Genomic DNA, 15,463 nt, shown 5'->3' with positions numbered 1-15,463 from the left:
TCCCGCACGCCATAGAAGTGGTGCTTAGGGACGCTTACACGCCCTTGGCCCTTACGACCTTGTTCGTGTACGCTAGCTTGTGAACGTTAACGATTGAAAAATCAAAATTTATAATTTTCATAATTCATGACAAATGAAACTATAAGGTTGTAAGGTGTATGCTAAAGAAGAAAAACTATATACGCGGGTATGGGGCCGGGATGAGACGGGATGGATACTCAGGCCAGTAGTGCCGTGGATAAATTTTAGTTTGTACCTTTTAGGTCGGAAATGTGGATGAATTTTGTACTCGCCATGAATGATAGGACGGAGGATGGAGATACCCACACCCAAATCCTTCCCACACCATTGACATCCGTAAGGACGATGCTATTGCAAATAAAATCATTATGATAATACAATTGTTATTAAATGCATTGATTTATGGGTCGGGTCATTTCGATTCAAAATCACTTCAAGTGATTTTATGCAATTGGTAGAATACTCATTGCTAATACACAACTTTAACCAAGACGGATTAATATTTAATAATCTTATTATAGAAACGATGTCGTATGAAGAACAGCATGCAACATCCAAGATAGGCTTGGTGGCCGAGCACAAATCATGTTTCTAGTTTTAGAGGAGAGAGAAAATAAGAAAGAAAGAGTCAAGGGTTTACGGTTTGTGTACTAGTTTAACAACAACAACAACAACAACAACAACAACCTACCAGTCACCCTGAAACCCCAGTTTTCCTGAAGAAGAAAAAAAACAAGCGAAAATGGAGCAGGTTGCAGAGGCCGTTAGCAATCTCACCATCACAGATTCACCCAACAACAATGAAAATAACAACAACAATGAGAACAACAACAACAACAACAACCACAACAACAGCAGCAGCAATTTCAACAACAACAAGAAAAACCGTATTCAAGTTTCCAACACTAAAAAACCCCTTTTTTTCTACGTGAATCTTGCCAAGGTAATTATTTTCGTATTTTGATGGGGTTTTCTTATTGTTTTTGATGAAATCTTATCTGGGTTTTTATTTAATTTTTAGTATTATTTTGTTAATTGGTTGCAAATGGGACTAATTTGCTCGTTTTTATTTTAATTTTTGAAAATGTTGGTGTGTATGTAATTATTGATGATACCCAGATAAGGAAATGCGGTATACATTGGCAGGACGTGTTACTGGGTATAACTATGATAAATTTGTCAGGATTTTTGTTTTATAGGTGGGAACAATGTTGTGTGAAATGAATTTGGAGTTTCCTGTCATTGATGATTAGGAGTAGTCATTAATCAGGGTGGAATAGGTTTAATTTGGAATCTGGTTATTGCGATAGAGCTGATTTACACTGATTCAAAGGTAGACGACAAAATCAGGATGGGTTAGTGATATTTCAAAAATTTATGCATTATGTAGTGGTTATGATTTAAAAAATTTAGTGATGGGTTCGCTAATTTTGCTGCTCTGAGTACTCGTATGGTACTCGAGCTTCGTGGGTGCATTCTTTAGTTTTGTGTCTAGTTAAATATGTGATGTGGGTTTATAGATGTAACTAAAATTACCAATGAACTGCATTTGTTAACCTGTGCTATGATATCTTAATGGCTGTGGAATTAATGTGGACGATATTATTTTTGTAGAGATACATGCAACAGCACACAGAGGTGGAGCTCTCTGCTCTTGGAATGGGTATGTCTCTTATTTGTTTGATCTATTCCATAATATGCTTTCTTGTTCTGCTTTATTTTGTAGAAAAAATTGAAAGAAAGATGATGAGGGTCATATGTGGTCCTCTCTTTTTACTTGTTCTTGTAATGTTTTAAAGGTTTAGCCTTTTTATGCTGGTGGCTTGTGTTTAACCTGAGAGCCGGGATTTCTTGGCAAAATAAAATGGTTACTCGTTTAAACCTTAATTTTTTCAGTTTTAATAAACGGCTGATAAGCTCAAGGTTTAACAGCTGCACTTAGGCTCCGTTTGGTAGAGCGTAAAACGTTTTTAATGTAAAATGATTTTCCATGGAAAACATTTTTCAAGGGAAAACACAACTCCAAACTAGTTTTCCTTTGTTTGGTACCTTAAAGGAAAATTGGAGAAGATGGTGAAGATTGAAGGGAAAAAAAGGAGAGGGAGTTAAGGAGGAAAGAAGGAAAAATGGTTTCTCTCCATCTCAAATGGATGTGGAAAAGGGTTTTCCACATTTGAGGGAGTCATGGAAAATTGTTTTCCATCCCTTGCCCAACCAACAAAGTAAAATGATTGAAAAGGGGAAAATCGTTTTCCATGAAAACGTTTTACGTCCTACCAAACGGAGCCTTATAGTTAGACTGTTTCCTTCAGCACAGCTACCAAGGCCAATCTAGTGTATCCAAAGTAGAATATATTGAAGGTTCTTCTGATTAGTTCAGCTACTTAGCTAGATTGTTTGGTAACATACATTTAAGTGACAGGTATACAGACATGGAAATACGGGTAACTGAAGATACAGGACAAATATACAGATATAGGCAATGTATTTTTAAATCTAGGTAAATAAAAAAATATTGTAGAAATTTGGGTAACTCTTTTCCTCTCAAATTTTGTATGCGCCCAATATGTTTTGTGTATTAACTTTTTGCAAACATGCAAGAGTGTAATTAATGAGTTAACCTGAACCTATGGTATGTTAACATAGTGGAAAAGGAAGTTATACAGATGAATATGCATTTATTAACCGTAGAGGCCAATGTTTTGATACAACCATGAAAAGGTGGATGAATCAAAGAAAGTTAGATTAGATAGTTTACTTAGTTATCAGTTAAAGGAATAATAATGTACACGCACTTGCACAAAATCATCTATACGGGGTTGAGATGTGCAGAACTCCAATATGTGTCAGATTACGATCACGTCTCCTAAAAGTCTGTGCAACATAGTTATATCAGTTCTTTTTGGTTGGCTATTTCTTGCTTCTTATGGTATTTGTTTGACCCCTTTGCAAACTAGCATGATACTCATGTTAGCCTTTTTGTGTATTGACTTTCCACACTCTCCTAACTATTTTAATAGTTTGTCTTTTGGGAAAGGGTTGTGTTGGTTAAGCCGTTAAGGCGTGAGTACAATGAAGCCAATATGTGCCAGTGTTAGAGCTTGTATTAGGAAATACTGAAATTTCAAAGGCTTTGCTAATATGTTGAAAACTTGTGTGAGTTTACAGAAAAAGGTGACTGAAATCGTGAAATTTAGGTTTGCCCACGAGTAAACATCTGGTCTTGGTGCACTTGGGAGTTTGTGGTTATTAGTTTTCTCCTGCAATTGTTGGAGCCAAATACCATTACCATAATACTTTTGAAGTTTTGATTTACCTGCAATTGCGGTATTCAGATACCATTATCATAATACTTTTTAAGTGAAACATATTCAAAATGAGCTGCAGGCCTTTTATTTGCCTTGGTTCGCTTGGTGCATAATTACGTATTATAAATGAAGCCTAATTGATTCCTAGTGGGTACATGCTGTCAGTCCATTTGCACTTCAAATATTTTACTAACTCTGTACCCTGTGGGCTTGGTTCTGTATAAAACCTTTGTACCAATAGCCTGTTATTCCTCTGAATGATCTAATTCTAACGATTTAGTGCTTGTTTTCTTAGATCAGGGAAGTATTTCTTCCCAAAAAGTTACCAAGTACACTCATGGCCAATTAGTTTCACTTGCTAAGAATTCAATTTATATGTCAACCAAACAACTGCTTACTTGCTTGATGTTCTGTGCAGCCATCGCAACAGTTGTCACAATTGCTGAGATTTTGAAGAACAACGGATTTGCTGTTGAGAAGAGTTAGTAACTTATTTCCTTTTCACTTGTCTCACTCTTGCACTCAGTTGTTAATGTTGTTTGGGATCTTCTTCTCGGTATGTATTGTAAATTATGGTCAAATATTGATACTACGCTATTTATCTTTGATAGAAATAACCACTTCAACAGTCGACATCAATGAATCAGGTGGGAGGCCTGTCCAGAAAGCTAAGGTATTTAGCCAACACAGCTGTTATTTTGTACATTTGTTCCTTGTGTTGTAGGAAATAACACAATTGTTAGTGGAAGATGTCCATTTCCTGAGGAAAATGAAGTACTCTGAATGAAATTGTCTAGATTTAGTTGCCACATTGGCCTAAATAGGCATATTAGAAAACCAGTTACTGGAAGAGGGATTATTATTATTCAGTTGTGTTGATTCTATTTTTATATTCTCGTGTAGATCGAGATTGTACTGGAGAAGTCAGAGAAATTCGATGAGCTGATGGCCGCTGCTGCAGCAGAGGCTGCTGAAGAAGAGGAGCAGGCGTAGGATGTCCAAGCTCTACAGTTTTATCTATCAGACTATCAGTCTCTATTGTGTGTTTGCTGCTGGGTTGTCTTGATTTCTGCCAAGTAAATTGTACTAACAGATTTAGCTACAAAGGCTTTCCCTATCAATTTTGTAACACAAGGAAACAAATCTTGTACTGGCTTCTCACACTGCAAATTGTCATTTATTATTTATGTTATGCTTATAGGATTTTTGATTGTCGCATTCACTTTAATTACTATCAAGTACTGGTAAAAGTTCGTCGATAGTTATGGCTTGCAAAGATCGTCACTCTTAGAGAACTTGATTGTATTTGTTGTTAATCCAATATGCAGGGTAATGTAATTCATACTTCTGCAATAATTGAGAACACAGGTTCACGCGTTCACCTACAGCGCTGCAACTTTGAACAATAGCGACACACGAATTCCTAACGCCCAATTTCTGTCCTTTTAGCCCACGATGCACACTACACAAACATAGCTCACCAAATCAAAAACAGTGGCTCAATAAAAACCAACCAGATTGACAGCCATGTGTCTGGGACTCTGGGTTAAGAAGGAGCTTTCAAAGATGACACTGTGATGTACAAAATGGTCAATTCGACAGATTCAAGTCACCGTTAAAAATGTTTCAATGCAGCTACTTGAATTGCCATTCATGTAAACAAAACTGCTCAAAATTTCACTAATCAACACCAGCCAAAATTAAACCTTCTGCATGTTATTCACTTCATTTCATAACCAAAAAAGAAAAAAAAGAAAACTGTGATATCTCTAGAAAAAAGCATCAACTCCTATAGAGTGGCCATTTGAATCAAAGTCCAAGCAAAGGCCTTGTGACAAAACAAAAGTTGCAGAAGGTAAAATCGCCGTACAAAAACTCCAATTGGTAAAACTCTCCTATGCCTCATCTTCATCTTCCACCAGTATCCTCTTGCACGCTTCGTAGCACATAAACGAAATCCCAGCAGCTGGCATCAACTTGACACAACTAGGGCCGAGACCTCTATAAAGACCTTGTACTCCTTCCTGCTCTAGGATAGTAGCCAAAGCATGCAACACGTTTTTGTATACCTTTCCACTAACAGCCCCTGCTTGCATATGCTTCCTTGCTACCTCAAGAGGAAAAGTTGCAGTACTGGAGATGGCACCTGCCAAAGAACCAATCAGCAGGGTTTCTATGTTGCCAATCTTCTCTTGCTTGAAGAATTTTCGATATGCTTTCCGCAGCGTGTCATACGCACAGTAATTGGTTGCAGCATATGGAATCACTCCAATTAAGCTCGGGGCAAGGCCTCTGTATAGCTCAGAAGCGCCTTCTTCGCGTATAATCTTCACAAAAGCATCAACTATACCGTTGTATACACCCCTCTGTAAATTAATTTTAGCACATAGGATATGATGATACAAATCATAAGTGGGATAATATTTCTAGAAGAATAAATGTAATAAGAAGATGGACGCACCTGTATGGTTAATCGGGTCTTCACCAACTCGAGAGGATATGTCAAAATGGTAGAAGAGACCCCAGCACAGGCCCCCGCAATAAGTGAAGGTGGGATAGGGACTTTAGGTTGTTCTCCTTGCTTTGTTGACAACAATTTATTCACTGTATCATATGTAAGAAGCTATACAAAAAATAGAGAGAACTATGAGCGTACATTCATGGATCATCTCATATATTATACCAATATTGATATCATGTTATGATTTATAAAAAGTCATTATAGCAAACAAGCTTCATGTGAGCTCAAACTAACTCACAAATCACCAATGTTAGCAGGACTAATAAATTCTCAATAAACAGAAACGAGGAGAGCATTACAGTAAGAAACAATGAAAGTTTTATGATGTCAGCGGGACGTTTTGCTAGCATAATAGAAGAGCACTCCTCTTCCCGTATTAGATGTTTAGAGCAAGCAGACAGCTTTCAAAAGGATTTCACCACAAAACTTTACAGCATTCTGTAACTCATCATCATTTGACAACAAAAACAGGAATAAAATAAGAGAAAGCCGAGAAACTCAAGCAAAATCATAGAATCGCTTCACTAAATTAGAAAATCAAATCAACACTATCATCAACCACAATTACTGAAAAGTATCTCCCATTATTTAGCAATTAATAACATTTATCAATAGCTCAAGTGAATATTTATGAAACTAAATTAATCCTAAGAAATGCATAAAACCAACCGTTAATAAAATGAAATGCTACTCGATTCATTAGGTGATAACTTCGTCAAATAGAGATTTGCAAACAACATACTTTTTGCTTCAATGTTTGGTACAAGCACCATGTCTCTCAAAAACCCGACTGTTGACCTGCAGCAGAATTATCCACCACATTTTCACAACTCCACACAATGTGACAACTAGAGGAAACCCTTGCAAAGAAGCAATACAAAGGTTAAAATCTAGCTGTTAATTATGATTAGTGGTCTCACACAATGCTCAAGGATGATATTGCTTTCGGCACTTATACTCCATGAAGGATCCACCTCAACAATCCCTCAAACAGTAACGAGAGAAAATTTGTTAGTTTATACTACTTTTCACGATGTTCCAGTCTTTTAGTAACTAAAATATAACCATCCATAATTCTTTAACTAGCTTTTCCTTCTCCCTCATTGTTGAGAATTATCTTTCAACATTCACATAGTAAAGGTTTGAAACTTATTCAGGGGAGAAGTGCATAGGGAACCACAACCAATGTAAACTTAATGGTTACTACTCTTACTAGCAAGAAAGCGGAGAGCAATCTGTTCCCGCTGAGTAAACCACAATGGCAATGTTTAAAAGCAATGACATGTACAGCTTCATCAGGATGTTCACTTTACTTAAAGTTGATACATTTAAACTGATATCATAACAAGGGGCAAGATGTCCTGATGTAATATCACCAAAAAATGAGCAGTGTCGGTCAGCAAAAGACAGCAAAGTTTAATCTAACCCCACAACCACCGCGCTTCATCGTCAAAGGTAAGTAATGAGTAAGTTCGATGTACACATCAAGAGACAAGAATCATACTGATTGCAATAGAAGGATAGGCAATCAAGTATAGATAAAGATTTAACTAGCTAAAATCGGCTAATAGTTGCACGCTAATGCATTCCTCAATTGTAATTGTATGACCTTTCCCATAACTCATAATCATTCACAAGAATTTACCCAAATAACACATGCATCAACCCCTAAACAAAAAAACATCCAATAACCAAAACAAGGCAGACAAACTGCATTGTTATTTCAACTAGGCCAAAAAACAATGTTAAGAGCAAAAATATTTAAAAAAAAACATAAAAAAGATTGAATAGAATGAAAGGTTTGTTATACCTCAATAGCCTTACTAGGAGCCACCCGAATAACATTAATCAAATTCCCACAAAACAATCCAGTCCAACCATCAGTCTTCATAATTTCTTTGAACACTTCAGTAGAAGAATGTCCACTACTCCCAACCATCAAATGAGTCCTAATAGTCTCCAGTGGTGCCACAGCCGTCCTCGAAACCGCCCCGGCAATCGCCCCGCTAATCAGCCTCCTCAATGAAGGGTTAGCAACCTTAATCTTCAATTTAAGACTACTTTTCTTCTTCTTAGCGGTTTTCTCATTCTCAGGAATCCCAACAATTTTGAACCCTTCTGGAGATGAAACATACTTTACATACAAATCCATACATGGAAGCTTAAAACCCCCTTCATTGTCCTTTGGATTTGAAGGATTTGGAGATACCCCACCACTAAACCCCACCTGCCCTACATTTGCAAACAATCCTCTTTTATAATTAGAATTCTCTTCTGGCATACTCCATTGAAGCCCCAGATTGCAATTCGTTAAAAACCCATTTTCATTCCCATTACAAACTTTCAATTTATCCCACTCCATATAGTAAAATCACAGAAAAAAATAACAAAATTTGCTAGGGTTTTTCTTTTAACAACGGAGGCTTTGCAGCAAAACCAATTAATTGATTTCAAAGAGGTATATTTCAAAATCGTAATTTTGCGCAACAATCAAAAGAAAAAATGAGTAAATTTTCAAAAAAAAAAAATTAGAATGGAAAATTGATAAAAGGTAATACAAATTTGTTATTTTGTTTAGGATTAAGATTGAAAAAACTACACCCGCCCACTCCCCGATAGAGAAAGAGAGGAGAGAGAAAGGGGAGGTTTTGTTTTAGTTGTCTGGTGTGCTGCAATTTGATGAAGTATTTATACAATTATATTATTATTATTCCGAATTAACTTAGGTTTAAATACATTGCGTTACATAAAATAAGATTCTTGATCTACTCAGTTTAGGAGTCACAATTCTAATAAAGAAGACGGAATTGGACTATTGGAGTGAGTGAGTCAGCGAGTGTGGTCTGACTAGTTTAAGGTGAGTTTTGGAAGACTCAACTCGTTCAAGTATCATTCATCACACGGAATACAGATTACAGACATTATAGAGTACGAGATTCTCTCCTATGTGGACGTTGGTTTAAACTTTAAACTTTTGTGGGTACAACACTAATTTAAGTACGTTAAAGACGAGGAATGCTACATCGCCGGTGGACAGCGACAAAAAGAGTCCATACCCAGTGTAAAATGGTATTTTCGCTATATGAGTTGAAAAGTCAAACAAATTACTAAATATCGGCAATATGACATTAATTGATACAACAATGACAGTATTTTAATACAACAATGACAGTATTTATGTAAACGATGATAATACTTACTTCGTATATAACACTTGTATACATATTTTTATCTATTCATTTAATATGCAACACTTTTATCCATTCATTTAAGTGATCCCTTTACTTTTTCTATTTCATTACACTTGTATACATAATTTTCTTTTTTTGGGTGATTGTGACAGTATTTTAATACAACAATGACAGTATATATATAACAATGACAATACTTATATTACCGCTAACAGTATATAAGAAGTTAGCAACACTTGTACACATTTATTTAAGTTTGGACAGCGATGTAGCATACCTCCGTTAAAGACTTCCGTGTTGGTTCACTTCACTGATCACTTGTTTCACTACTATGGAGTATGGAGTAGTCTTTAAGCCTAGTCAAAGTGTTCCAGAAACGTTTGTTAATTACAAATAGATTTGATCAACGCTAGTCCTACCCGTTGGCTCAACAATGGTACGTAGTATGAGTTTAATTGAGCTAGGTTTGTTGGGCATGAACGTTTGTTAACTATAAACGTATTTGATCAATACGAGCCCAACCCATTGGCTAAAAAACGACATGCGTTTAATTGGGCCAGCCTTGTAAAGAAATATGATGGGCATGATTTAAGGTGCGAAATGTAGTTTTATCCTAAACAATTGGTTTAACCTATAGTCGGTTTTAGTTGGGTCAGATAGAGATTTGGGTTTAAACTTATGTGGGCAAGCATATCAGCATATGGTCTATCCCAAGACCAATAATCACATGTTTAATCAAACAAATAAATTATACATGTATGATACATCATATTTATATGGATCTTTTAGATACATTTTTAGACTCTATTTGGTTTGATGGAGGTTTTATTTTTAGACTCTATTTGGTTTGATGGAAAACGTTTTCAGTGAAAATTGATTTTAAAAGGGAAATCACAATTCTAAACTAGCTTTACATTATTTCGTTCCCTACAAATAAAGTCATAGTGAAAAGTAGGGCTGCAAACGAGTCGAGCTGATGTGAGTTTACCTTGTTCGAGCTAAGATTGATAAGGACTTTATCTATTCGAGCTTTGCCCGAGCTTGACCGAGCTTTGCAATTTGTTGTTTGAGCTTTGTTCGTTAAGCATCTGACTTTCTCGAGCTCGGCTCGAGCTCGTTCGTTTAGCTTGAGGTCGAGCTCGGGTTCAAACTAAACGAGCTTTATTCGAGCTTGATAAACGAGATCGGAAAATCTAACTTGATATTTTTATTCATAAATAGCAGGCTTCTTATATAAATCCTTGGTTCTTCTTGACGGAGGTTAATAACTTTGCAAGGGTATTTCATACTACCATTGAGATTTTAAGGAAAGCAATAATAAGGAATGAATTTGGAAACAAAAAAAGGCAAAAGTAAGAGAGTTGGGAGTCAATCAATCAAATCGTCATATTGACGCAAAGTAATATAGTTAAGGAGAATTTAACAAAATATATGAATATGAATGAAATATTCTACGGTGTATTTTACTTCATGATTGATCCACTTTTTATAATTTGTTGACATTTAATGCTCATATATTCTTTTAAAAACTTATATCTTATTCCATAATAAAATAATTTTTTCGAGCGTTTAAACGAGTAATTTTTTTTTTTGACAAATAAACGAGTAATTAATGAGCTATAAACGAGTGCTGGTGAACGTACGTTAACGTGATGTTGTTCGAGCTTGGCTCCTTTACCTATCGAGCCTACGATTTTTTGTTCAAGCTCGTTCATTAATTAATAAATGAGTTTTGACCCGACTTTGACCGAGCTTGTTCGTGAGTTTCTCACAAACATACCGCCTCATTTGCAGCACAAGTGAAAAGGCAATTGAGAATAGTTGGATTTAAAACTAGAGAAAAGAGGGAGGTAAGGAGGATAACTGGTTTCCCATAATTTTTGTTTGCTCCCATTGAAAATTGGTTTTACATCCATTGGCAAAAAAAAAAAAACACGGAAAATGATTGAATGAGGAAAATATATTTTACATACACTCGGGGTGGTCAACTCACCACCCGGGTTCTAGTGAGAACCTCCCTTAATATGAGAAGAACGGATGAGATCGAATCTAACAATTCCAACGGTGCGGTAAACACGCGCTCAATTTTCTATCTTCTTCCAAAAATATTTGACTTTCTCTCTCTACGCCAAGAAACATATTATCACATATCTCTTCATTTTCTTCAAATTTTCAGGAAATTGGTCCGAAAGTTTGATACTCTTGTCATTAATAAGATTCAATTTCACTCGGTTTTGCGCAAAATCTAATTCGACGACGCTAACTTTTTCACTTGGATCTGTATAATTGATCCCCGAACTCAGGTATTACTCGCAATTTCTTTAGGTTTTAGCTAAATCTTTTTAAATTATTAAATAATTCGCTGCGAAGGATAGTTTTCCTTGATTTATTGAGTTATTTTAGCAGATTTTTTATTTAATTTTGTAGCAAGATATTGTGCTAATTTTGGGGCTAGATTTTGTGCTATTAATGAGAGATGATATTGAACACTTTTTGAGTCTTTGAGATTTTTCACGCTTGATTATTGCTTGATTTTACTGAATTTTGGAGCAATTTAGTCGAAATAAATTTCTGCGTATAAGGCTTGGTCGAGTTTTAGGTAATTTTATTCATATTTAAATTATCCAAAACCGTTGCTTATAAATTCTACTGAAGTTGAACAATAATTGTTTCTACATTTCTATCATTGTTTAAAAGTGGATAGAAATCTAGTAGAAGAAATTCAATTAGGCTCTGTTCTATTGGACTTATTTTGACTGAACTTTTATTATCTTAACTTATCTGAACTTAACTGAACTTATCTGAAATTAACTGAATTTATCTGAACTTATTTTATCTAAAAAAACTTATTTTTATCTGAAATAAACTTATTTGTGTGTGAAAATGTCTGAAAAAAACTTATTTTTGCTGAACTTATATTATTTGAACTTATCTGAACTTATCTGAACTTAACTTGTAACTCCCCGACCTCTAATTCAAGTAATCAAGCAACGGAATTTACCTAATTCGGCCAGGACATTATTGTCGTAACTCCCTCTTGGGAATTACGAGACAAACATCATAATAATTACTTTAAATCTCCACTACAATATTATTATTCTTTTATTTCCTTAATAAAGTAACTTTCATAACTTACTAAAGAGTCTTCACTAGAGTTATTATAATTTAAACATTAACTAGGTAAACATTGCTAAATTGAAATCCTCGCCACTACTCGTTTCTGTCGTCCCCAGCAATACCTAAAACAGAAAATAAAACGGTGAGCCGGAAACTCAGTAACGAGCTATTCTAGTAACGTAAATTCAATACAACTCATTTTAGTTGATAAAATAGGGAGAATAGAATTAAGTAAACATTTAACAAAACATTATATTAATTCATTCTTAACATTTTATTAACATGCTAGTCGCTAGCAAGTATGACATGGTGGAACGTCTTCCACGATGGGTCGGTGCCCTTAAAACATGAGAGTCTTGGCCCAATGGGAAAGTTCCCCATGGTTACATGCATGACCGAGAATCGTAACTTGTGAACATATACTGCCAAACGGACTAGGTCTTTCACTTTCACTTATCATGTTTCGTTTAATTTTACTTTTCTTAACCTTTGTACCTCAGTTGAAGTAACATAGTTCCTTTAGATCATGTGATCAAATACATATTATTATTATTATGGTTTTTTTTCATAAACATCATGTAAATGAAATAATTCAATCAAAGCACATTTCATTCCCGCAATTCATAAAACATGTCAAAAAATTCAGTTTATAAATTCAATCATAATTAACGTCATAACTTCATTAACACATTTAGAAGGGATTGCGGGTACTAGCAGTAGCCGTTACCTCAATTCCGCGTTATGCTAAGTTTTGTCCTTGGTTCGATCTTCCTGAGCTCCGAGTCCGAATTCTTTTAAAAGATTAAATGATTGAATTAATATTAAAACGATAAATATTGTAAATTAATATTTTCTAAGTAATATTTTGAGTTTATAAATTCATAAATCAATTAGATATGAAATAATTAAATAAAACGTATAATTAAATTTAAGTTCTAAGTGAATTGATAATTCTAGAGAAATTCTCAACTTGTTTGCATAAAACAAAAATTTAGAATTAATAACAACCAACAATATCAATATTAGAAAGGAGAGTTGGGCCAAAATAAAAATTGGGCTTACATGGAGAGTTGGAGTTATGATAAAATCAAAGCTCCAAAATAGGAACTTGGTTCCTAGAACGCACACACAAAAAGAACAAAGAGGAAAGCAAGGGAGAAACAACAACAACAGGAGCAACGAGGAAGGAAACAAAGGGAGAAGGAAGGGTTGGCGGCTCAGCCTGGGCAGCACGGCAGTACGCCGGCAAGGCAGGAGGGGGACCAAAAATAATTAAAATTAATTTAATTAAAATAAAGGTGTCCTACGAAAAATAATTAAAATTAGCGAGTAATCGCATTTGCAGAACAAAGGGTTTCTTCTTCCTCTCTCTCTGGTGGCGCACGTTAGGGCGAACCTACTATCGTGCACCCACCTCCATTAATGGGTAAGAAGAAGAAATCTACGAACCGCTCTTCACCTCAAGCTAGTGATGCTTCTCTGGAACACAATGCAACGCACAAAAAATGCAACTTTAGGCCATAATTCTGCTACATCTCAACCTCAAGCAACTGGTAGCTCTGCTTCCATGGAGTCGTCGGGTGAGTTGATTTCTTCTCCCCTGGTTCATGCTAGTGCTGGTTTAATACCTGTTGAACTTCACAACACTATTTTACAATATCATCACTCTCTTGGCATCCCTGTTCCTACTGTGAATCGAAATGAGTCGTTGGGTTCAAATCTGGAGGGGGGTGGGATTTCAGGTCATGCTAGTGGAAATAGGGGAGGATCTCAAGGAGGGGAGGAGGTTAATGAGAGGATTAGAAACTTGGCTGTGCAACTTGAGGAAACTTTGGTTCAAAGTAATCAGATATGTGAACCCATTCAAGGAGTTGTTGGAAACCAGCAGGATCAAAGAAGGCTGAATTTGCAGGATCCTCCTGTAGTGGCAACTGCTACAACTGCTCCTGCTTGGTCTAGTCTATTTCAACGTTCACCATTAACTAGTAAGGGTGCTTCCCTTCAATTTGTTGCTCCAATTCTGAAGGAAGGGAAGAAAATGGCTCAATTGCAGAAGCCTGAGGTTGATGCCTTGACTGAGAAGTGGATTAGATCTCTAGTGTTATACATAGTGGGTGAAGTACCTACTATTGCCTCTATTAAACGATATATTGCTGCAAATTGGAGTCATGTTAGTCCCCCTAGTATCTATTTACATGATGATGGGTATTTTGTAGTCCATTTTAACTCTATTGAAGAGAGAAATGAAGTGCTGAGTGGAGGTCCTTATACATTCTTCAGTAGACCAATAATCATCAAGCATTGGTCATCAGATTTTGACTTTTATGAAGAGGTTCTTAGGGTCATACCCCTGTGGATTAGGTTGCCTAATTTACCCCTTAATTGCTGGAGTTGTGATTCACTGAGCAGGATTGGCAGTTTACTAGGAGTGCCTGTTTGTGCTGATGACTGTACTACCAAGCAACAAAGAGTATTATTTGCAAGGCTTCTGGTTGAAATGGATGTCACTGCTGAACTTCCAGAGCACATTTGGATTGAAGATATAAGTGGCAATGTGTTCAAACAGAAGGTTCAATATGATTGGAAGCCTACATACTGTCACCAATGTCAAATGCCAGGCCACAATTGTGAAGCAGTGAGCTACACTCACCATCAACCCACCAGGAAAGAAACACAGAAAGTGAAGAAGGTGTGGGTTCCCAAGGAACAACAACCTGTAGCTGCTGGTGCACCCACACCTACATCCACCCCTTTGAACCAACCAGTTGCAGTCACACATTCTGGTGCTGATGCAGGATGGAGGGTTGCTACAAAGAGCACAAGAAATAGGGGTGTGCCTGTTTCTACTAGCAATACTTTCTGCACTTTGGTTGAGGATGATTCTTATAATCCTGATACTGATGATGATATTGATGGGGATACTGCTATGGGACAAGGGGATGGGATTGTTTTTCCTCCAGATCCTTTATGCTAAGCTTATGCACATGGAATGTTAGAGGGATGGATAACCCCTCTAAGGTTACTGAGGTAAAAAAACTTCTAAGCTACAATAATGTTACTATTATAGCTATTCTAGAAACTAGAGTAAAGAACAACAAATTTCAGACCATTTCCAGAAAGTTTGACACTCAATGGCAGTGGGAACACAATTATCTTTTTTGCAGCAGGGGAAGGATTTGGTTAGGGTGGCAACCTGGCCTTGTCATAGTTAAAATTAACCAGACTCATGAGCAATTCATTCATTGTGAGATCATTGATGCACAGGGTGATTTTGCTTTTTATTTTACTGCTGTGTATGGCTTGCA

General features: G+C 36.1%; 2 protein-coding genes across 2 annotated transcripts; one reads left to right on the top strand and one right to left on the bottom strand.

Annotated features, from left to right (window-relative positions):
* Nucleotides 1-612: 612 nt before the first annotated feature.
* LOC110793391 (uncharacterized protein At2g34160) lies at nucleotides 613-4,547 on the top strand. Its single transcript, XM_021998263.2, has 5 exons — nucleotides 613-964; nucleotides 1,636-1,684; nucleotides 3,748-3,810; nucleotides 3,941-4,002; nucleotides 4,233-4,547. Exons 1-5 carry the CDS (start codon nucleotides 764-766, stop codon nucleotides 4,320-4,322), a joined length of 465 nt encoding a protein of 154 aa, XP_021853955.2. The 5' UTR covers nucleotides 613-763; the 3' UTR covers nucleotides 4,323-4,547.
* A 438-nt stretch (nucleotides 4,548-4,985) lies between these two features.
* Nucleotides 4,986-8,531, bottom strand: LOC110793392 (adenine nucleotide transporter BT1, chloroplastic/mitochondrial). Its single transcript, XM_021998265.2, has 3 exons — nucleotides 7,661-8,531; nucleotides 5,791-5,952; nucleotides 4,986-5,695 (listed from the first exon to the last, which is right to left on the bottom strand). The coding sequence occupies exons 1-3, from the start codon at nucleotides 8,210-8,212 to the stop codon at nucleotides 5,225-5,227; spliced, it is 1,185 nt and encodes a 394-aa protein (XP_021853957.1). The 5' UTR covers nucleotides 8,213-8,531; the 3' UTR covers nucleotides 4,986-5,224.
* Nucleotides 8,532-15,463: the final 6,932 nt, after the last annotated feature.

Source organism: Spinacia oleracea, chromosome 1 (genome assembly GCF_020520425.1).
Source record: "Spinacia oleracea cultivar Varoflay chromosome 1, BTI_SOV_V1, whole genome shotgun sequence".
NCBI classification, from domain to species: Eukaryota; Viridiplantae; Streptophyta; class Magnoliopsida; order Caryophyllales; family Amaranthaceae; genus Spinacia; species Spinacia oleracea.
This window is presented reverse-complemented; position numbering and strand designations above follow the sequence as displayed.

What these genes read in the sequence shown, in the direction of transcription:
- LOC110793392 (XM_021998265.2), bottom strand. Translation starts at nt 8,212, where the DNA reads ATGGAGTGGGATAAATTGAAAGTTTGTAATGGGAATGAAAATGGGTTT. An exon ending in CTCCTAGTAAGGCTATTGAG is followed by an intron (nt 5,953 to 7,660) that starts GTATAACAAACC and finishes TTTTTTGTATAG; the next exon opens with CTTCTTACATATGATACAGT. An exon ending in AGACCCGATTAACCATACAG is followed by an intron (nt 5,696 to 5,790) that starts GTGCGTCCATCT and finishes ATTAATTTACAG; the next exon opens with AGGGGTGTATACAACGGTAT.
- LOC110793391 (XM_021998263.2), top strand. Translation starts at nt 764, where the DNA reads ATGGAGCAGGTTGCAGAGGCCGTTAGCAATCTCACCATCACAGATTCA. An exon ending in GCTCTCTGCTCTTGGAATGG is followed by an intron (nt 1,685 to 3,747) that starts GTATGTCTCTTA and finishes TGTTCTGTGCAG; the next exon opens with CCATCGCAACAGTTGTCACA. An exon ending in GGCCTGTCCAGAAAGCTAAG is followed by an intron (nt 4,003 to 4,232) that starts GTATTTAGCCAA and finishes ATTCTCGTGTAG; the next exon opens with ATCGAGATTGTACTGGAGAA.